Genomic DNA, 22,498 nt, shown 5'->3' with positions numbered 1-22,498 from the left:
TGACTTTTTGAGGCTCTTGCCTATTTGTCATGGGAAACCACTTGTTAAAATGTTTGCTGCAGGAAACTTTCAGAACTGTCATAGCAGGTTGATTTATTCTGTGACCTTGGGTGCCAGTCATCTCCTTGGGCTGCTTCTGATTAATTTATATGTTTTAAATAGCTCTGCAGAGGGTCTCAGAAATCAAAACATAGCTAAAAGCAATTAGTGGCATACAAAGGTTACTGTTGAAATAAGAAGAAAATAAGAAAATCTTACTAACCATTAACTTTAAAAATACAAAGCAGAATTGGACATAGTACTGTCTGAGGACCCAGCTATTCCAGTCCTGGGCATATACCCAAAAGAAGCTCAAACATCTAACAAGGACACATGCTCAACCATGTTCATAGCCGCCTTATTTATAATAGCCAGAAGCTGGAAAGAACCCAGATGTCCTTCAACAGAGGAATGGATACAGAAATTGTACATATAAACAACGGAGTACTACTCAGTTGTTAAAAACAAAGACTTCATGAAATTCCTAGGCAAGTGGATGGAACTAGAAGCTATCATCCTGAGTGAGGTAACCCAGTCACAAAAGAACACTTATGGTATGTACTCACTTAGAAGTGGATATTAGCCCAAAAAGTTCAGAATACCCAAGAAACCATTCACAGAACTTATGGAGCTCAAAGAGAGGCAAGGCCAGAAAGTAGATGCCTCAGTGTTTCTTAGAAGGAAGAACAAAACGTTCACGGGAGGAAACAAAGGGGCAAAAAGAGGAGCAGGGATTGGAGAAAAGATCATCCAGAGACTGCCTCACCTGGAGAACCAGCCCATATGTATCCAATAAACCCAAGCAGTATTGCTGATGCCAAGTAGTGCTTACTGGCAAGAACCTGATATGGTGCCTCCTCAGAGGCTCTGCCAGAGCCATACTGATACAGAGGAGGATGCTCTCAGCTAACCATCAGACTGAACATGGGGACCCCAGTGAAGGAGCTGAGAAAGGACTGAAGGAGCTGAAAGGGTCTGCAACCCCATGGGGAGAACAAAATTATCAACTAACCAAACCCACCACAGCTCCCAGGGACTAAAACACCAACCAATGAGTTTGCATGGAGAGACCCGTGGCCCCAGGTGCATATGCAGCAGAGGACAGCGTTTTCTGACATCAGTGGGAGAAGGGGCCTCTGGTCCAGTGGTACAGTGAAGGCTCATTTTCCCAGTGTAGTCAAACGCAAAGGTGCTGAGGTGGGAGAGGGTGGTTGGGAGAGGGAGCATCTTTATGGAGGCAATGGGAGGGAGATGGGGGATGCAATTGTGGGAAAGGGATAACATCTGAAATGCAAATGAAAAGAATATCCAATAAAAATATTTTGGGGAAAAAATACAAAGCAGAATCTGGTATGGTTTTTGTTATTGTTTGTTTTTGGGTTTTGTGGTGTGAGTGTGTGCATTGTGTCCTTATGTGTTGTTGTTTCTGTTTTGTGTGTGTGTGTGTGTGTGTGATGCATTCAGCTCTTCAGGATGAGTCTCTCCCCTTGAGCCCTTACCTCTTCAGTCTGATCTGTAGTCATCCACTGCCTCCAACAATTACCCTGAAGCTTGGCAGTGAGAAGCAGTGGGCCTGCATTGTCACAGAGTCCCCTTTGGGGGTCTGGGTGTGTCATTGCTGGATGCTATATCTCAGAACTCCTACGGCTCCAGTTACGTCTCTCTTCTTACCAAAAGCTCAGTAATGACTGTCTCTCTTCCTGGTCCACTCACATGGCCACTGGCTGGATGCAGTTCTCTTTGGGATGTTAGCCAGATGCTTCCTTCTGTTCCTTGCCATATTGTCCACTCCACAGGGCAGTTTACAATACAACAGCCTGTGTTTTCTTTTCTTCTGAGACAAAGTCTTTCTGTGTAGCCCCTGGCGACTCCTCTGAGCACAGGGATTAAAGTCAAGCACCACTGTAACCAGCTTGATAAGGCAGCTTTTGATTACGGAGCACGGAAAGGAAAGGGAAGAAGAGAGATCCTGGTCCTCAGCCTTTATCGGAGAGGACACACTGTCAGCTGTAGCCTGTGTATTGGAAGCAGGTGCAGGCATGTTCAAGGATGACAAAGGAGGCATATTATCAGTAGGTATCGTTAAGGCTCACCTTGGCTTTTTATCAAGCACAGTAAAGACTGAGTGAATGAATTAAATCCTCCTCTCCAGTTTGCTCTCTGTCCTGTTAGCATGACGCACACCCAAGCCCCAGCCCCTCCTTGCTCGCAGTAAACTCAGATGGATTGCGGTTGTACTGTGCAGCCATGATGTAGAGCAAGGACTAATAGGGTAACATGTAAGTGCCCCTTGTTTGTAAGGTCAGTGACTTTTAGAATAATGGGTTGTATTCCTGTGATTTGCCAACAGCAGATGCAGATTTTTCCCACTACCCCATCGTCAAGTGATAGATTTGTTGATTTGTTTGATTGTGGTAGTTATTTCACCTTTTGTATGTATAGCAAGACATTGTGGTTTGTGTGTCTGTGTATGTGTGTGTGCATCTGTGTGTCTCTATGTCTGTTTTTGTGTGTGTCTGTTTATCTGTGTGTGTGTGTGTGTGTTGTGTGTGTGAATGTGTGTGTGTCTCTGTGTATATGTGTGTGAGTCTGTGTGTCTCTATGTCTGTTTTTGTGTGTGTCTGTTTATCTGTGTGTGTGTCTGTGTATGTGTCTCTGTGTGTGGGTGTGTTGTGTGTGTGAATGTGTGTGTGTGTCTCTGTGTATATGTGTGTGAGTCTGTGTGGCTCTGTGTCTGTTTTTGTGTGTGTCTGTGTGTCTGTGTGTGTGTCTCTGTGTGTATGTGTTGAGTGTATGTGTATGTGTGTGTTTTGTGTGTGTGTGTGTGTCTCTGTGTGTATGTGTATGTGTGTGTTGTGTGTGTGTGTCTGTGTGTGTCTGTGTGTGTCTTGTGTATCTGTGTGTGTGTGCACATGCACGTGAGCACACGAGTGTCAGGGCTGTTTTTGTCAGTGCTGCTGCAGTTAGGGTGGGAAGAAAGAACCCCTCCTGTTCAGTCTCGCAATGTGCTGATACCCAGGTCATGCGCCTTTGAATTATTAGCATTGATTGTTTTTCTTTCCTTCTTTTCCTTTCACATTGATGTTCTCATTTCAAGATTTCAAGACTTTATTCCTGGCATCACATCTCCCACCAGATAGCCAGAGCTTTTGAGCACCAGGTTTTATAATTAAAATGCTGTTGCATTACCCCCAAATACCACAAATGGTGCCATTAAGCCTGGAAGAAAAGATTCGTAAGCACTTTACCTAGTAATTTAAATATAACACTCTGGCAGCATCAGTTTGGGTATTTTTAATTCCAATTAGAACACTATTACTGAACATTAATTCCTCTGCACTGTGCTCTACTGTGGTCTCGGGTTCATTTCAGATGTCTAGCTTTTAAACAAACAGCTTGGGTACACGGCTGCAGCAACCTGCATGGTTTCCCGTGGCCTTTGGGAATCCCGGGGTCCCCAGCATAATTAGTATAAATCAAAACCCTCTAGACAGTGACAGGAAAATGGTATGTTTGGACAGCAACTTCCTACTTAATTTGAGAAAACTACTGTTTCCGCTTGCATGGTAACCTGGATGCTTCCGCTGACAGACTTGTCCCCCCTCCCTTCTCTTAGAAAAGGAACGGGAATGGAAAGGTCCGTTCTACTTCGTCCAAGGTGCAGACACTCAGTTTGGGCTGATGAAGGCCTGGTCCACCGGGAACTGTGACAGCGGCGGTGACGAATGGGAGCAGGAGATCCATCTCACGGAGCAAGCTGTCGTGGCCATCAACAAGCTGAACCCCAAGCCCAAATTCTTCGTTCTCTGTGGCGACCTCGTTCATGCCATGCCAGGTAAGCCTGTCCAGGAGGGCCTTTTCCTCAGCTAACCCTGACCAAGTATAGGCAGGAAAAGGTAGATTTTGTTCCAAACACTTCTCTGTTCAGTGTTGTTCCTGCTCTTTAAGGTGCTGTGCTATTATTGAATATCAGAAAATGCATGCTCAGTTTTTATTTAGAATTTGGCAAGATTAATCATAGTAATTAGGCTGAGTTACAATTCAGATGATCCAAGCTTAGTAGGAAAATACACCCCTGTGTCACCTTCCTACATTTCCGAAGATAAACATTATGACTTCCAAATACTGGCTGCCCCAGTACCATGTGTGACTGTCCTAATATCACATGTGTAAATGTCCCAATAACATACCTGTGACTGTAATCCAGCCCCTTCATTTTTTGCTTTTCTCTAAAAATTTTATGTGTATGGGAGTTTTGCTTTCTTGTGTGTGTGTGTGTGTGTGTGTGTGTGTGTGCGTGCACTATGTGTGTGCATTACCTGCACAAACCAGAAGAGGCATTGGAGCCTCCAGACCTTTGTGAGCCACCATGTGGGTGCTAGGAATGGAACCTAGGTCTTCTGCAAGAGCAGCCAGTGCTCGTAATCAGGGAGCCATCGCTCTGACCCCACTCTCTTTGCTTGTTACAGTTTTCTTTCTCCCATATCTGTTGTTGCTTTAGTTTGGGCTGGATCCAGGGGGTCAGAGGTTGTTCTCTGAGTGTGGTCCCTCCAACTCTCAGCTGTGCGTTCCTCTTCATTGACTTCATCTGCACCCAGGCTCTCTAGGTAGTGGCTAACTAGTGTAGCAGTGAATTAGTTAAACCACTTCGGCTCCCTGCAGGTCACATGTGAGCTGCACCCGCCCAAGAGCTCTCTGGACTCTCAAATGACAAACACGCGCACTCACGGACTCACACACTCACGCATGCCAGCTAATTTTGATATGCCTCGACTAGATATGCCTCGACTAGCCCATGGGCACTTTTAAACCTCCCTGTGGCTATACTCCTTTCTGGTTAACTTATTTTAAAATCTACATTTCCTCTCTGCTACTCCAGACCCAATCAGGGAAGTGGCCCCTAGGGCCACTTTTCCAAATTCTTACATGACAGCAGGTCTTTAAGTTTCATCTTTCTGCTTCTCCATCACGGCGATTCTCTTTTTCCCCCTCCCCCTCCCTTTCTCCCTCCCTCTCTTTCTTCCTCCCCTCCCCCTCCCCCTTCCTCTCCTACCCCTTTTCTTCTCTTTCCCAACTCCCTGCCAATTCTTTATTATCAATCAAAGCCAGGGACCTTCAGGTCTGGAAGTGTGGCTTCCAGGAGCTGAAATAAGACAAGGAAGGCTTTAGGACCAATTCCCAACAACCTAGCTCATGTCTATAAACCTCAGGAGTTCTAAGTTTTACAGAAATCACAGCAGAGACAAAGTGACCTATTCTGAATGCCCTAGTCAGAGTCACAGATCACATTACTGGATCCACATGGCCCACAGCTAAGTTATGAGATTAGCTTCACTCCAGCCATGTGGTCTGAAGAACAGGATGGTTTCCTAAAGAAAAGTAAGATGCTGGCCCTAGAGTGGCTCACTGCTCTTACAGTGTGTCTTCTCTATTGCTTTACTTATAGGAGAAGAAGGGAGGTTGGGAGGGAAGAGGAAAGGAACAGCTGAGGAGGAGTCGGAGGAGCAGGAAGAAGTTCTTAGACACATAAGTAGCAGATGCTCCTGGAACTCCTTAGGCAGGCCCACAGCCACATGGTCAAGTCTAAGCCAGTACAAGTGATCGTTCCCATCAGGGAGGCAGTTAGCTGCCCTGGCTTCTTCCCTTTTCCTGCCCATGGATTGTTTAGTACAACAGAAATGACCTGAGACCAGGGTAGAAAACACCAGCAGTGTCTGGGGATGTCTGCATCTGTCTAACTTTGCTTGTAAGCTCAATGTATGAGCTGCTCTGGAGGCTGTGGATAGCAGCTTGAATAAGCTTGGCCCAGGAAGTGTGGGCTTGTTGGAGGAAGTGTCACAGTGGGGTGGGCTTTGAGGCCCTCCTCCTAGCTGCCTGTGAGCCAGTCCTCTTCTAGCAGCCTTCAGATCAAGATGGAGAACTGCCGACTCCTTCTCTAGCACAGTGTCTTCTGCACGCTGCCACACGTCTTGCCATGAGGATAATGGACTGAATCTCTGAACTTGTAAGCCAGTTCTAATTAAATGCTGTCCCTTATAAGTTTCTTTGGTCATGGTGTCTCTTCTTGGTAATTGAAACCATAAGACACTGAGACACTTTGCAAAAAGCTGGGCATAGTTATCCCTGTCCTGCCCCTACTGTCTGCACACCATGTGTCTGTAACCAAACTCAGAGTGAAGATATAGGAAGGGAAGGGCCAGGCAGGGAGAACTCTCAGGAGTGTCCTGGTCTGCTGGTGTTTTACACAAAGTCATCCATCACTGACTCCTCCAGGTAGAGCCTGGATTAGGCCTGTAAATGTGTGATAGGAAGAGGGAACAGAAGACAGCCACCTCAGTCAGAACCCAGGAGCCTGGGCCACCAGTTCTCCACCTACTTGTGATGGAGCAGGTGAGCAGAGACAATCCCCTCATCTCCAATTCTCTCTGAAACAGAGAGAATGTAAAACTGCCACAAATTCTGGGACTCCATAGTAGTAAGAAAGCAGAGATGAGCAATGGAGAGAACAAGACCCAGTTAGAGCTTTGGAGTCCCTGGATCCAGATGTTTGGCCTGGGAACAGAACCTCCCTCCCCATAACAGAGGTGACTATCTGGGAAGCTCTACAATGAAATTTGTTTTGTAGTGAAGTTAAATACTGGCCACTCATAAACTCGACCTTTTCTTGATGACTGACAGCCAAGGTTCACAGGTGTAAAGATGGTGTAATGGAAACAGCCAGGGGCCTTGGCTTCTGATGTAGTAAGGCAAACTGAGGGGATGGGTTCCTTGACGCAGCACATCATTGCTATTTCCAAATGGTCTTCTTTGCAGTTAGCTGGTGTCTTCAGGGTGATATGGTCCTTGTGCTCCGGATCACATAATAGGCAAAGGTCGGCTTCCACTGACCCTTGAACACAGATTACAAAGTTAGCATTTTTCTGCCCGCTGGCTTCAGGATACCAGGAGGCTTCCTGAAATTATGCAACATGTTCTTGTGGATGTTTACCAACGTGTTTTGAATTACGTTAATATATTCAGCCACATTTCAAAATCAGATGTAAAATAAAAGCTTTTCTTGCAATTACATTGCTTCTTAGATAAGATATACTGAACATAAATAAATGCAAACCATTTTATGATCAGTCCTAACAGTAGACCTTGTAAACTGGAGCCTGCAAAGCTCTGAGCATACACTTTGTATTCAGTGTGACCAGATCAGAACTCATAATCTCCTCTGAAGATTTGGGCTGTTTCAGGAGGTTTTAGCTGAGCCACATAGAGGACTTTAACTGTTTTTGAATATTTTGTGTGAAATGAAACAGAACATTTTAAAGCTAGTTATGATTTTTAATATGCAATAAGTTGATTCCCTCATTTAGCGCATCCACCGGGGCTGACTAGAAAAGCAATTATTTGCTTTGACTACTTAGCACGTTGTTAATGACCAAGTACGTATATTAATAAGCAAATAAAATCAGAAAGCATGCTTTTAATTCTACCATAAATAGTATCTTGGGTCAAGTAGATATTAACTCAAAAGGAAGTAAAAGAACTTTCCAAGTAATGAATTTTTAATGAAAGTAACAATAGCCTTTTTCATTGTATCTACCAATCGTGGTGTTCATTCGCCCACATTCACTGACTGCAGAGTAAGTGCCAGACACAGCACTGTGGATATGCTAGTGGAAATGAGAGAGCAGGGCTCCTCAGCGCGGAGGCAGGGATGCAGAGGTGGCAGGAGGAGGCGCCGGTACCAAGGCTGCAGCTTGAGCTTGGACAAATATGTCTTTACATTACAGGCACCCATATGTTTTTTTTAAATCTGTAATTAAACTTCTCTGTGAGATTAGCAACATTAAAAGTGACAAATTAAGATCTTGTTCATGTCACTGAGACCATTGATCTTCTGTCCCTCAGCTCTCAAACCCAGGGTGGCTTTTGTAGGCCCTGCTGACATCGACTCATCTACCCACTGAGAGTGTCCCTAGGAGTCTTGTTAGAATCCAGCAGTTTCATATGGAGGGCCAATCAGAATGTGATGCTGTAATTACAGAACAAGAGATTCCAGTAAGCCTCTTGCTTGTCACTGGCACACAGGTCCATCCCATGTCTTTGGACTGCTGTAACTCTATTAAACAGAGCACAGGTGATTCTTCCCTTGGTATAAAATGTCTTGAAAGAGCTCTTATATATTAGCTGTGCACAAGCAACTGTGGCATGCTTGAGTTTCTTGTGAACATTAGCCTCAAGAGCTTCTGTTCAGTAGAGGGAGGCAAGCCCAAGTTCACATCAGTGGACTTCTGCAGCTTCTGGAGCACACACTTATTCTGACACATCTGGAGGTTGAAAGTACAATGAGAATCTACAGGGGTGTGCTCCTCTGCAGCCTCTCCCGCCTACAATACATTTCTTGGCTGGTATATCTTCAAAGCCTGTGGTCTGGAGTCTTCTCTGGCCCCTGCTGCAACCTCTGGGATTCTGGTTCTCAGTCTGACAAGCTCTCCTCCTTCTCTCCTTCCCTCCTTCCCTTCCTCTGATATAGACCTTTGTGATTATACTGGGCCTGCCTGATAACCTAGAGTAATCTTTCCAGTCTGCAAAGCCCCTTTTGCCATGGAAGATGAGGTATTCACAAGTGCTGGGAGTTAGCATGTGGACACCAGAGGGCTTTATCAAGCCTACAATGGATAACTTGTGATGAGTCAAATTCAGATCTATAGCCAGCCAGTTACTGCTTCTGGCTTACCTCCTCGTAATAGCAATGCAGAACAAATCCAGTGGTTAGTTCCAATTTTTGCTGGTGGGTTATCTGGCTCTGAACAAGGAAGTGCCTTTTTTTCAGACCTTGTATCCTAAATGTGGTAGGGTAACTTCTTTTCTAGATCTCTTGTGCGTCCCTCTGTTGGCTTGCTATTAAAAAATGTCACCAGAAATGACCAGAGCTGACTGGAGATGGCGCATCTCTGCCCAGACAGATCTTTATGAAGTCACCAGAGGAATCTTATGGGCAATATGGTTGAGATGCACTTGCCAAACTAAGATGCTCAGGCCCAGTGCATGCTGCTTTCCATGTATTATACAGAACATCTACCTGTGTGCATGCCGGGAGCCGCCGAGAGTCCCCTTCATGGTTGCCATTGATGGTGTTTAACAAGAGAACCGCCCACCACTCCTCCAAACATTCGTTCATGTTTTAGAGGAGATGCTTTTATGTGTGTAGCTTTTGTTTTACTTGTTAAGTACTTGGAGTAACTAGAGCGGGATGCTCTCTCCTATAGGAAATGCCCACAGCAGCACATTGGCAAAGTGCCCTGGCAAACAGCCACAGCATTTTCTTGAACAGGATTTGTATGTATATAGCCAGGACTGGGTGTTTTATTTGGACCCATGTACATGTACAGAACTCTTTATCTGCTATTCCAACACGCAGAGGTCCCTGAAAATGAAGATTGTTTTTCTTAACTTTGAAATTGACTTGGTTGGTAACAGGACTGCCCTGAACTGACTCAGACTGTTCTTGTTCTTTATCTAATGGGATACTCAAACTTGTGTTAGTAGAGAAATCCTGAGTTCTGTAATGAGTTGTTCTGTTTCCTGCTTTGTTAGGATGTCCCCACTATTCCCCTTCTAATGTTTATAAGAATAGTTTTAAACAAGATCCAGCCCAGAACATTTTTCATAAGAATTTATGGATCTGCAGAACAGATGCTTGAAACTTACAGAGAAACATTTCATCAGTAGAAGCAAAAGCTCTTGTTCCCACTTGTACAATTTCCCACAAATTGATTTTTGCACCTCTCTTACATGGCAGTCACATAGTAGGTTCAAGGTTTAAATGGTCCCTGACGTTTTAGGGTTGAATTTTGGGAACCATTTCTCTTGGAACCAAAGGTCATCAGTGTGAAGCTAGAATTGATTCCAGAGATGATCGGAACAAATTGGAGGAGAGGGTGTGTGCACAGAGATGGTGTTTGTTAGGAGCAAGCGCAGAAGTAGCCGCTTAGGTGGAAAGTCTTCATTGTGGAGAAGGGCTGGGCTTCAGTAGAAATGGCTGAAGAGGCTGGAAAGGAGGCAGAGTCACTTGGTGGCCAGGTATTGAGGAATGGGTGTCACCATGGAAATGTGAATTAGCAGTACTGAGATGTAGCCTTGTGTTTTTCCTTTAGTTAAAGGCCTGAACAGACCAAGAAAGACAAAACAACAACAATAACAGTAACGACAAAACCCAAACGTTCTTCTTGCTTGGTCTCCTTAAACTCGGTGGAGAGGGATGGGCTATGAATATCTTATAATGGTTGAACAATTACAGGGCAATTTGTCTTAGCTAGGTGGGTAGTTTACAGCAGTATCAGTTGGCTCTGAGTTCATTGTGTGCACGTTTTGTGGGATGAGAATTTACTGATATAAATCTGATTGATAAATTACAAGCCTCTAGAGTTTTGATTTTACCGGGTTACTGGGATTTGTGACTATAGCACACTGGGGCCAGAGAGTAGTTGGAATTATCATGGAATGGTGCATTTTATTATTATTTCCCACAACAACAGCTTCTACTTCTATGAAGAATGAATAACTTTGTAAAAAGAGGGCAGTGAGCAAGCTGGGATGTGCCTGTGTGCTGGGCTCCAGCAAAGGAATAGAAGCGTTTGTCTGTCTGCTGCTTACACAGTCAGGAGGGCTGATTCTCATTTTCTCAGGCCAGGCAGACACAAACATGTGAATACAACCCTGGTACAAGACAGACTCTGATAAGGAAAGCCTCTGAGGCCTGATTTCAAAACCAAAGTGAGGATTAAGGCTCTGGTCCAGCAAAGGGCCTTATCTCAGCCCTCCAACACTGTCAAGTTCACCTTCCCCAAAGCTTAGTTCCAAGGTCCTGAAAGGCAGTGTTCCTGTGAGGTGGATGGAGGGCTGTTGGCTGCTGGACACGGGAGGGAATGGAGTCCTGTGAGTCTATGTGTGCTTCCCAGAGCTCTTAGCACGTTGCAGATATCTAGACTAGATGCAATTTAATGTGACATCTGTACTCAGTACCTATTCTGTACCAGACTGTGTTCTAGCTGCTTCTGCTGTATGAAATGGATATGGATGTATAGAGACATGATTCTCCTCCTCCCTCCCCCCCATCTCTCCCCCCCTTCAATCCCTCTCTTGTTACTTTATTCTCTCGAAGCTAGAATGGATCTGGGTCTTTTATTATTATTATTATTATTTTACTCATTTTCTACATGATGCAAGCCATGTGTGAATGTGTTGCTTTTGCAAGGACTGAAAATCTTCATATAAGATCAACCTTGTATCCATTCCCAGGTCTTGACCTGAGTCACTGTCATTCACATATTGTGTTTGTGCAGTGACCTTTTCCGAAGCACAGACACACTCCCTGTGCTCGTTGTTCTGTGACTTATTCTTTCCCCTTCCGAGTGGCCGAGAATTTCTTGTGCTGATGTTTACAGACTCTGCCACTTCAGTCTATGGGTGGAAACTTCACGGCTGTTAGCCTGCCCGAGGTAACTGTGGATGGGAGGAAACCTAGACACTGTTGCTGACATCCCATTGGTGCCCCTGCGCCTTCACTGGTGCTGGCGTCTAAGGGATGAGCTTGGGAGCCTCTCAATCATGTTTCCTGAGTCCACACCAGCCACTCTACTTGGGGGCTTTCTGGAGGATCTCTCCTGGGGACAGCACTGTTCTGCCTGTGATCCCTTCTGTGTAGCCAATGGCCTTGGTCCTTTGATTCAGGTGGTAAGTTGCTTTGTGACATGTATCATCTCAGAAAGTCTCGTTGTGTAGAAGCCCTGTGTCCATCATAAAATGAGTCTTCTTGTTTTTAAGAAGCTCAGTTACTTTACACTCATTCCCCACTGTGTAGTTAGCCCAGCACTTTTATTTTTAAATGCCTACTCCAGGAAACGCCAAGTTAATTTACCATACAGTTTCATATACAGAACCCAGAAAGAGATTTATTTGCATGCAAGGGTATGATGTCTCAGTCAAAACACCGCCAGGCTTTGGGATGGGGAATGCACGGAGGCTGTCTACACTCAGTTTTGTGCCAAGAAGCAACCAGAGGGCAATCAGCTCAGCCGTTGGCTCCATCACTCCTTTACATCCATTACAAGCCCCATGAAAGCATCCAAGCAATCAGGGACAATACTTCCCTTCTGCTAAAGCTGATTAGAAAAGGTCTGGAGTTACCTAATATTACCAATTAGGGGAACACAGGGCCTTAGTTGAATGACTGTTTCTGATTAGGTATGTGATTCCACCCCTGCCATTGTCTACCACATATGCACATGGCTTCTGCAATGGTGTCAGCTGACTGTTCTCCATCTGACAGGCCACTCTAATCATGCTCGGACCTCTGGACCCCTTTGATAGATTGGCAAAGTCTCTGAACCACATCACAGAGTAATGTTTTTAAACAGAGAATTTCCATTGAAATCAGTACATTTATCAAAATACTGTTCCAAATTTGATTGGGTGATATGCTTGCTTCTTGGTTAATAACTACCCAGGTTTGATAGTAACAGTGGACTCCATGTTCTCTGGCATGGGCCGAAACTGAAATAATAAGAAGTGTGTGGTTTCTGATGCTCACGTCCTTGTTGGCTTGGTGATAGAAGGTGGTGCTCTATCAATATGAATTTAGTGGAAATCTAGTTTTCATTCACCTGAAATCCGGCCCTACCTCTGCAGTGCCTATAGCCCCAGATTAAGAGCCTACACCTCCACACAGTAGCACAGTCCTCTTGTTCTCTCTCAGAGCTGCCGCTTCATGGTAACAGTGTGGACATCATGATTAGCCAAAGCACAAAGTCAGTGTCAGAAACTTTACTTAAACAACAACAACAAAACAACTTGTTACTGAATCTTTGTGACTTTCACACACCCACTCATCTTCCTGTCTCTCACATCCATTCTTTGCCCTGGAAACCTCCTGCCAAAGTAAAATAAACACATATGTCCCAACTGATGGAGGTGGTGAGGTGCTGAGGGTGGGCACCACCTCTGCACCTGGGCCACCTCATGACAGATGAGTCGGGGCAGCCTCCCACACTCACACTCCACTGAGCTGTCCAGGCAAGGTGCAGGCCCCCATCTCTCAAGTGCTACCTATCACAGATGAGAGATGGGGCCAGCTCTCCACAGCATTGCAGCTAGTGAGGGGCAGGACCAGGTATGCACAGTCCCTGGACATCTATGTAGTTCCTGGTGGCTGCACTGACCAGTGACAACCCATGTTCTCTAATGGTAAAATGGGCCACATTGATACCAACCTCTGTCACTGTGTAGCCATTCCTCTCCCCACTAGATGTGGCCCTCGTAGTAACTCAGGCTGGGATCTCACCATGGCCACAGGTGGCAGGGCTGGCCACTCAATGCAGGTAACTCTTCCAGTCTTCAGTCCCATCTCTTCATAATGCTGGCTGTGAAAGAACCCCAAAGAGGGGAGACCCTCACTCAAGTCTCAGGATGACACAACCCCCCCACCAAGAACTCACCAGAGACCACCCTTGCTGCAATCACATGAGGTTTATTTACAGGAATTGACAGGAACCAGTGCACTGGGGTTGAGACTCCTATCCGACGCACAGGTAGAGGAGTCCGACTCTGAGTAGCTGTGAGAAGGGGTATTTAAAGGAAAAAGCCACAACCCAAAGGGGGTAGGGAGGGTGTCACTGGAAAAATGCCAAAAATACCAGTGAAGAATCTCCAGGGAAACACCTGGTTTATCAAGATTGTTCACAAGATTTTTATCTAACTGTTTATGGTCAGCCAGTTCCTAGAACAGAGTTGCTGATCCAGCTATAACTATTATGGTCAGTTAGTTCCTGGAACAAAGTCACTGAACTTGCTATCATACATTTTTGGCTCTACTCTACCTGCTAGGGGTCTTCTACTTTACCTGTTAGGGGGTCAGGATTTATCCTGGTCTTTCATTCCCCACTTCTTCTAGTGCCTAGTTCTAATCATAGAACTAGATCTCAGTATCTTTATAATACTGATTTTTTTGTTCTCCTAAAGCATGATATTGTTGGCCTAACACCAAAATCTGCACAGTGCTCAGTCTTTCTTTAACAAAAGCTACTAACTTACTAAGGATGCATGATCCAAATGTAAGAAGCAAAAGCAAAATTAAAATAGGCCCCCACTAAATGAGGAGATTAATGTGGTCAGCCACGGGAATCTGTTAAACCATCCTTTAAAACGTCTTTGTTGTTCTTCTCTGTCTCTTTTTCTTTTGTCTAGTCTTTCCCTTAGCTTACTCATAGAGTCTTTAATGACTCCTGAATGATCTATGTAAAAGCAACATTTTTTTTTTTCCTTAATTCAGCACATAGCCATTCATCGCTAAGGAACAGTAAGCCTAGTCCCCTTCTGTTTTGCAAGACTACCTCTGAGAGGGGGGATCAGTGATTCTTCAAGCTTAGATATGGATTGCTCGAGGGCTCATAAATCCTCATCCATTGCGGATCTCAATGAGTGGAAATGTTGAGGAGTCTGTATTAGTGCTGCTGTGCCCATTCCCACACCTGTGGCTACTCCAGGTCCCAACAAGACTGCTAAGGTCAATGAAATGGGTTCCCTACAGAAATGTCTTATTAAATTTATTTTTAAGAGTGCTGGCGGGGTGATAATAAACCCTAGGGACCAACTGTATGAGTATACAAAAGTCTCTGGCATCATCAAAAACAGAAGTGGATATACAAGGGGTTAATCCTGAACCACATGCCCGCCATTTATCCAGCGTGGGTACCAAGACTCTGTAAGTAGATGTCTGTGGGCTCTTAAGTGTCTCATTGCAAAGATTCCTGTAAGCGGCTGGTGGGTTCCCTGTACAGGTCCCTTTTCCTGAGACCTCTGTAAGGGTTAACTTGTTCTTACTGTTCCAGACACAGGTGTCATGGTTGGTGGTGTTATTAAAGGTCCCAGACATCACAATGCCTTCATAATAAGGGGGTCCTGAGGAGAGGCAAAGCCAATAGGAGTCAGTAAACTTTCCAAGCCTCCGCAACATTGAGCGGTGGCCCGGTCTCAGTCATCTCGGGGGCAAACGTAAAATCCTAGTCTCCCTAAGTGGCACCTTGCCTCTGGATTCTCACACCCAAACTTGCCTCTGGGTGAAAATGTTTTAGGGACTTCTAGGGGCATATTCTGAGGATCTGTGTCAGGAATGTTTCAGGAGTCCAGCCCAGCTACCAACTAACAGAAGTCAGGAGTGAGCATAGGCCACCATGTGTATGGTGGGGCCACTTTGGAGGTGGACCATATCACCTCCCCAGTCTGTGAGGAAACTTGCCAAGTCAGTTTTTGAGGGGTATGGGAGTTTTTACCCACTACCAGTGAGACACCTGCGGTGCAGATGCAACTTAAGAGGACCAGCAGTCTTTTCCAATTCTATTTATCTTGGGATGGCTCTGGGGTGTTCTTTTGATGTGGGATGCATGGATCCAAGCTGAAATGCCTTCAACCTTAACCACAGTAAGAGTTGTCAAAAGCACCAGATATGGCCCTTTCCAGCAAGGTTCTAGGTTCCCCACTCAATGGTGTCGGACCAGGACGGCGTCTCTGACCTGGAACTGGTGGGTTACGCCTGGAATCCCAGTCTCATACGCCTCTTTCAGTTGTTCCTAGGTTTGATGTCTTACCACCTCAAGGGCCTTTAGGCAGGCAAACAAAAGTTTAGAAAGAAAAGCACCAGGATTATACACTCCACCCGACTCAGTGAGCTGTGGCAGTCCCCCACACAGTATCTCTTAAGGGGTAAGTTTAAATTGTCCTGGGGTGTTCCAAACTCGGAACAGGGTAAAGGGAAGGAGAGCTGTCCAGTCATTCCCGTTGGTCTCTAAGGCTAATTTTGGTCTCTTTTAGGGTTCTATTTACCCTTTTTACCTGACCTGAGCTCTGGGGTTGGTAAGCACAATGTAATTTCTAATTGGTCCCCAAGAAACAAGCTAATATCTGACTTACCTGGGCAACACAAGCTGGCCCATTGTCTGATCCAATTACCTTAGGGGTGCCAAACCTAGGAAAGATCTCTTCTAGAATCTTCTTTGCTATGACCACTGCCGCCATTTCTCTCTTTGTGGGGAGGCTTTCATCCACCCAGAATAGGTATCCATAAAGACTAATAGATACTTATATCTATATCTTCCTGGCTTAGTCTCTGTAAAATCCACTTCTCAGTAAACCTAAGGTCTATCTTCTCTCCTCCCCGGCCTTCTACATACATTTGTTTTCTGGCACGACACACAGTTATCTACTCAAATCTGGCACAAAAGAATTTGACCTCAAGACAGTCTTTACAAGTTTGTCTACCTCTAGATGAGTTCATTGATGTGTTTTCTTCAAGTCCAGTACTGTACACCAGGTTCTGGATGGGGGCAATGAGTTCAACAGGTTATAAGGGTTAGGTACCATGAGGTAGAAATCAGTCACCCATTTGTTTACCTCTCAAAGATCTTGAACTGTCCAGCAGTCATTGGTTCCAGGTTTGCACACCAGTAGGAGAGGCATGTTTCAAGCTGATCAACACTCATACAGAACCCTGAGTTGGAGTAACCAGATGATGTGTGTCTTGATCCCGTCTCGCTCCTCCTTTGACATGGGGTACTGACGCACCGCTAGCCTGGACTTTTAGCTTCTTATGGGCGGGAACTGGATCTCAGCCTCCCCCATTCCTGCAGTTACCTCCAGAAATACAAATGGTCAGGAGGGTGTATAATTTCTTCATTCCAGGAGAACTACCATACCCTCACCAGAACCCAGACAGGAATATCCCAGGAATCCCTGAGCTTCATCCAGACCTCTCAGAACATCTCCCAGGGCAACACAGTCGGAGAGCCCCTGGCAAGTCTACAAATACTCATATTCCCCTCCTCTACCTGAGACTCGAACGACCTCAAAACCAGAACCAGAACTCTCGAGCAACTGCAGAACCAAAAGTACAGAACCAGAATTTAGCCGGCACAGAATTACAAAGACATAGACAATTACAGAGACACAGACAATATCTCACCTCCACGTGGGTCTTCGGAGATAAGGGTGGTCGCAAATCCCGGACGAGCCCTCAAATGAAAGACCCCTGCAGAAGGGAGACCCTCACTCAAGTCTCAGGATGACAGGACCCCCCCCCCCAAGGACTCACGAGAGACTGTCCTTGTTGCAATCACATGCGGTTTATTTACAGGAATTGACAGGAACCAGTGCACCTGGTTTGAGACTCGTATCCCACACAGGGGTAGAGGAGTCCGACCCCGAGTAGCTGTGAGAAGGGGTATTTAAAGGAAAAAAAACACAACCCAAAGAGGGTAGGGAGGGCATCATTGGAAAAATGCCAAAAAATGAAAGGTTTCTCCCCCCTAATTTATGGTATGACTAGAATAATTTGATACTTTTTAACCCTGTTGCTAAATAATATTCTAATCAACCAAAAAGTCCAATTTCTCATCTCCTTTGTGTTCCATGCCCCTTACCAAAGAAACAAAGCAAGGGTTTTGCTTCTGCTTTGTCTTTGAAACCCAGTCTCATATCTCAAAGCAGCCTCAGCCTCACCACATAGCTGAGGATGACCTTGACCTTCCTCCTGTCTACCTCATGAGTGCTGTGATTTCAGGCACGTGCCATCAATGCCTGGCCTTATGCATTGCTGGGACTGAACCCTGGGTGTGTGCTAGGAAAGCAGTGTGCCACCTGAGTTACATTCAGAGGGGTTACTATTGATGTGAGAAAGAAATCCCAGGGAACAAAGTAGAAAGAAGGTCTACTAGTGTCCCAGGTTGTTCCCTATAGATGTCCTGGATAGTGGCCCAAAGACCTTAGTATCAACCTGCTGTAAGGCTTGACTCTATGTTCCATCTCTCATTTTAACAGAAGCTATTTAGTCTGAAAAGCCCAACCATTTGGAGACCAGAAGTAAGCTGACTACACTGACAATAGAGTTACTCAGAGTCTTTAAATATTTCCTAAGTCATTTAGTCACTTCAGAAAACACAACTTTTCATGATGGATTCCTTTTCCAAAAGCCTAACTGGAATTTGGGATGGACTAGTCACAGAAGTCCCTGGAGTTATGACTGGGATAGGAAGTTCCCCACAAGTACCTGTGTTTTGTACATGGGTCTCAGTGCTGTTGTAGGAGTGTGTAGAGCATTTGGGACTGTGGCTTAATTTGCAGAGGTGGATTGCTGGACACCAGACATAAAAGTGGTGTCTGCTTCTGACCTTGGTCCTCCTTCAGGTGTCCTCTGTGTGTCTGTTGGAGAAGCCACTGCTACAAGGCCCAGCCGTCATGACCAGTCCACTCCAGCCTCCACACTTCCTCCACCGTGACAGACTGTGTCCTGATCCAAACTAGCCTCTCCTCCTCTTAGCTGTTCTTGTCAGCCACCATCACAGCCATGACAAGAGTTAAGAGACACACAGCTCTGCTGATGCAGCATCTATCCCTCTGCAGACGGGCAAACCTGAGGCTCATCCTGCCCAGCACCACTCAGCAGATAGCTTGGCCTTCCTGGCACTGCATGAGCTACAGTCTCTGCGTGATGAGCCCTTCCACGTGCTGCCCTCCACTGGGCCAAGCCTGCATGCAGACAGGTGAAGAGGGACCGGTGTGGGGAACACCTGCATCTTCCCCTGAATTTGACGACAGACTGTCTGGGGTGCTCCTTTGGATCTAGACCACCGAGTGCAAAGTGACCTCTCCCTGCAATGACACCATTTCAGAACCTTATGGTAAAACTGAAGAAGGTGAACTGAGTCACCCTGCTAGCCCTTGGCCACATGGGCATTAGAGGTTTAGGTTAATAAGGAGGTAGCGACTTGGGAGTTGCTGCACTTTGTTTAATAGACTGGGACAGCAGTACTCAAGGGTGACACATTTACATTTTTCACTTACCGGTAAATTAAAAGCAGCCCCCAGAGTCCCTCATCAAGGGCTTTCTGAACACTTGCCACATGGCGCAGGGATTGGCGGCACTTGTGAGGAAGAGCAGTTGTGTCATTGTGCCCTGTCGGCTGAGGGAGGACCCTGCTGCAACCCCAGAATAAACAAACAAACAACAACAACAAACCCTGGCCTTCATTGCAGCTGTCCTCAAACGCCACTGAGGACACGCAGGAGCATTGCCTCCCACAGCAGCATTACCAGCCTAAACTCGAGATACACAACATCATTCTCACTTGTGAGACACTAATTGAGCAGCTGATTCCTGTCATCGTTAGTGGCATTCACAGTGGACATTTGTCCTTGACTTCCCAGCACATCTGTTCCTTTCACATCTGAAGAGTTTCCTTCGAGGTGTAGTCTGGAAGGACGCAGAGACCACCTGCTAGGTTGGCAACCAGGTGGCCTGATATCTCTCTGGCATCCCTTGGGCAAGACATGGCTCAGACCTGCGACTCTGTCTCACCTCAGCCTACCAACTCCTGTGTACAGGTGACAAATAAGAGGCGGGGGTTCATCCCTGATCATGGAGGGACATGGCAGCTGCTTTCCAAGATCACTATGGCCAGGATCAGCATTCGACAGGCACCTCCGGCAATGTCAGTGACTCAAGCTCAGGCTCTATGTCCAGGCCTGTTTCTCCCTGGGAACAGGTTTTGTATGGCTGGAAGGGAGGACGACCTGTGTCCTCATGGTCTCAACTGGCCCTCCAGCTTTATACTCACACATAGTTTACCTTTGATGAGTCACTTCTCCATGTCACCTAGCCAGATTCAGCACCACAGAGCCCAGCCAGTAGAAACTCGCCGAGTCTTCTGTTCAGATCCTAAACTACCTTGCAGGGCAAGCACTTGCTCCCATGCGTCCTGCTGTGTGCAGCTGCCGGCCTGTCGTACCAGGCTTACTTCTCTCCTTAGACTCTTCCAGTCTGCCGACCCCAGGGTGTGTCCTGTTGTAATCTAGTGTTTTATAGAGCTGGGGGGTGTGAGATCTGTTTGAGCACACAGCAAGTGTTCTAGCACCGAGCCAGGCCCCAGCCCAGTTTGTGGGCCTTTTGGTTCATACATGAGCTGTTTCCTCCCAACTCAGCCTGTGCCAAGACCTTCTAATTGCCGAGCCACAGAGTAGACAAGCCCCGCTGTTTGCCTCTCCCACTGTATTACAGAGGTGAGGACCCAGACCACTGTTGTACTGGTGACAGGAAGTCAGTCGCCTCTGTAAATGGCTATCATCCCAGCAGCAATGAAGATATTATAAGGCACACTTGATGCCCCTCCCTCAGGTCACCTCAATAAATTGGGATTTTCCAAGAACCTCTCCGGGGAGAAAGGAAAGTCTGACATCTGGTATTGGACAGAAATGGGACTTGTCTTCCAGGACGGAATTTCACACAGCATTGGCAACTTGTCTGACCACCTTGTAGAGAGACTGGAGCCAGACCGTGATGGGCAAGATTGACCAGGACTGCTTAGCTACGCATATTTCTTACCTTGTGTAAACCTAAACCTCACAGCAGGACCCTGAAGATGGACTTGGGCTGGGGAGTAGGGTCACTGGGTCACTGGGTCATGTGTTTCTGGGTCATGTCACACCCTGGGATGGAGGTGCAGCATCAGTGTCACACGGTACTGATTGAACAAACATGGAAACCAGTTTCCTTTATCGGTGAGCAGTTGAGAGGATTAACCAAAATAATGACTGGGGGACACATAGCACATCAGCTAGGCAGTGAGAAACTGGTGGCCACAGCAGTGGGTTTTCTTGCGTGCTTTCCAGCCTGAAGGTCTCGCTTTGTCTCTGAGCTTTGGGATGCGCAGGTTGGGTCTGACGAGTTCATCAGAAGAGTTTTAATGCCATGGACTTACAGGCAGGGCGAGAGCACACTGAGGGCCCCAAGAAGAGCCCAAGCCTAACACCAGATAGACAACCTGGCAAGTCAGAGAACTGGCGCCCACGTGGCAGAAAGGGAATCTTTTTATATGCATTGAAGGTTAGGGACATTCACAGAAAGAGCCTGCAGCAGACTGAGTCAGGCAGGAGCTGGGAAGCAGTTGGGGAACTGATTGTGGCACCCTCTGGTGTTAACTCACTTCCCCAGTGAGGTGTCATGGCTCCTGCAAAGCTGCTGGCTCGGGCACAAGGAGAAACTGCCGGTCAGTATTTGTGGGGGGGAAGCTGCTACAATCAGAGGCAAGATTCAAGTACTCCTAATGGCTTCTGTGTTCTGGCCACTGTACCTGAGGATACGTAGGTCCTCAGAGCACAGAGCATCCGTTTCCTTACCTGCAAACCAGGGTACTGCTGTCCACAGCCCTGGGTTAACAGAAGAGTCGATGGGATTATGTATAACAGACCCGCCGTGTAGATGAGAGGCATTAGTCACGGGCGATGTGATTGCTGTCCTTTGTCTTTGATACCCCGCTAGACCGCATGGCTAAATCCCTTTTCCTGAAGGAAGTAGGTATGAGATATAAATAGAATTTTTACCATCTCTTTGGTCCTGCAGCTCATATTCCAGACATTCCAGAAGCTTGCATGAAGAAATAGTGCCAAGGAAGCACCAGATTCAGTTCACCTGAACGACTTCTGCCCCGTGTTGTGACTGCTGTGTTAGAGCTGCCCCAGCTGTCACTCAAATGTATTTGGAAATAGTCTTCAGTCAAATGCTCTGGCACAGCACCAACTCCTATAAATAATTAGTGTTTTCTTCTGACATCATCTGTCAGTGTGTGATGGGGACTCATTAATCCTCTAACCGGTTCTCATGAAGATTGATTTACAGATTATCTTCAGAGAAGGAAACCTGCCGCATATGCACACAGTTGCTCGTGATACCTGAGCCACAGAGAGCCAGCCAGAAGCGGGGTGGAGGTGGGCAGGAGAGCCTCTCGGAGCTCAGTTGCCCTTCCTGGGCAGTGTCCTCGGTGCAGACAAGAGATACGCACATGGGATGTGTAAGGCTGAGGCTCCGTCTGTAAGATGGCAGACGTGCAAAGGAAAGACAGCAGGACATTTACAGCTGTAGTTATGGTGTACGTCTCCTCTCTCAGTGATGCGTTTTCGGATTTGAACTTTAGAATCCTGCCCTGCTCGAAATCCAGTGACTCTCTGCTGTGCTGGGGACCACTGTGACTCGTGGCTGAAAGGTATAAAATTCCTTAGTTGTGGCACATACACCACTCCTGGTGTAAATGGCAGGGCTCTTTTGGGTCTACACTGTAATTTGTAATGATACATGGTCTTTAGAACATTGAACCAGAAATACTAGCTGTGAGCCAAGGAAGATAATTGTTTAGCGTGCTGTCAGGATGTACTTAGTGGGGTGTGCGGTTGATGTTTTTGAGTTGTACCCTAGGAACTGAGATACACCGCACACTTGCCTGGGCAGCAGTCGTGTTTCCTCACCGATCCTGGGATGCTCATTTCCCTTGTGTGCACAGGCAGCCCACGCCTACTCTCCATCACTGTAGCATGTGCCGATCATGTCTGGTGCTCGCCGGATTGTGTGGAGCTATTCTGCCGCATTGGA

The 22,498-nt window shown here is 46.3% G+C and overlaps 1 protein-coding gene across 1 annotated transcript in view; it reads left to right on the top strand.

Annotated features, from left to right (window-relative positions):
• Positions 1 to 22,498, top strand: part of CPPED1 (calcineurin like phosphoesterase domain containing 1) — a 101,968-nt gene that overhangs the window by 17,172 nt on the left and 62,298 nt on the right. Inside the window, exon 2 of the mRNA XM_080908135.1 lies at positions 3,656 to 3,874. Within this exon, the coding sequence (XP_080764261.1) occupies positions 3,656 to 3,874 (219 nt within the window). The remainder of the gene's footprint in view (positions 1 to 3,655; positions 3,875 to 22,498) is intronic.

This window comes from Micromys minutus, assembly GCF_963924665.1.
Source record: "Micromys minutus genome assembly, chromosome: 31".
Lineage (NCBI taxonomy): Eukaryota > Metazoa > Chordata > Mammalia > Rodentia > Muridae > Micromys > Micromys minutus.
The sequence above is the reverse complement of the archived record's forward strand: the minus strand, read 5'-3'. Positions and strand labels throughout refer to the sequence as shown.